General features: G+C 53.9%; 1 protein-coding gene across 1 annotated transcript in view; it reads right to left on the reverse strand.

Annotated features, from left to right (window-relative positions):
• The window catches only part of LOC119594344, a 7,154-nt gene that overhangs the window by 1,959 nt on the left and 4,783 nt on the right, over window positions 1–412 (reverse strand). The window contains exon 2 of the mRNA XM_037943403.1: window positions 18–173. Within this exon, the coding sequence (XP_037799331.1) occupies window positions 18–173 (156 nt within the window). The remainder of the gene's footprint in view (window positions 1–17; window positions 174–412) is intronic.

Here is a 412-nt window from a genome sequence, read left to right on the forward strand (position 1 = left end):
ACTATATATATTCTCACCTGTCTTGCAGTTGCCCGTGAGCGCCGAACCCGACACAGCGACACGAATCTCCGGAGCCGAGTCGAGACCAAGCTGATGATCCGCTTGTTCGCCCAACAAAATTCCTCCTCCCCTTTCCGCCAGCGAAAGCCTCCCATCAACCTCAATTCTGAAGGCTTACCCCCCACAGCGAACGGGGAGTCTTAAAGTAGCCAGGATTTTATGACCCGGGCGGTTTTGTTGGGAGGGAATCTTAATGCTCTTGCCAAGTTGGGTGACGAATAAAGGTCACTGGCTGGGAGCTCACGAGGGGTTTGAAGTCTAGGGTCGAACCGCGGGCGAAGCACGGTGGTGATCGAAGACCTCACCAGACAGGCTGTCGATGGAGATTCATTCGCTCATTCATCCGTCATTT

This window comes from Penaeus monodon, chromosome 33, assembly GCF_015228065.2.
Source record: "Penaeus monodon isolate SGIC_2016 chromosome 33, NSTDA_Pmon_1, whole genome shotgun sequence".
In the NCBI taxonomy this organism is placed as follows: domain Eukaryota; kingdom Metazoa; phylum Arthropoda; class Malacostraca; order Decapoda; family Penaeidae; genus Penaeus; species Penaeus monodon.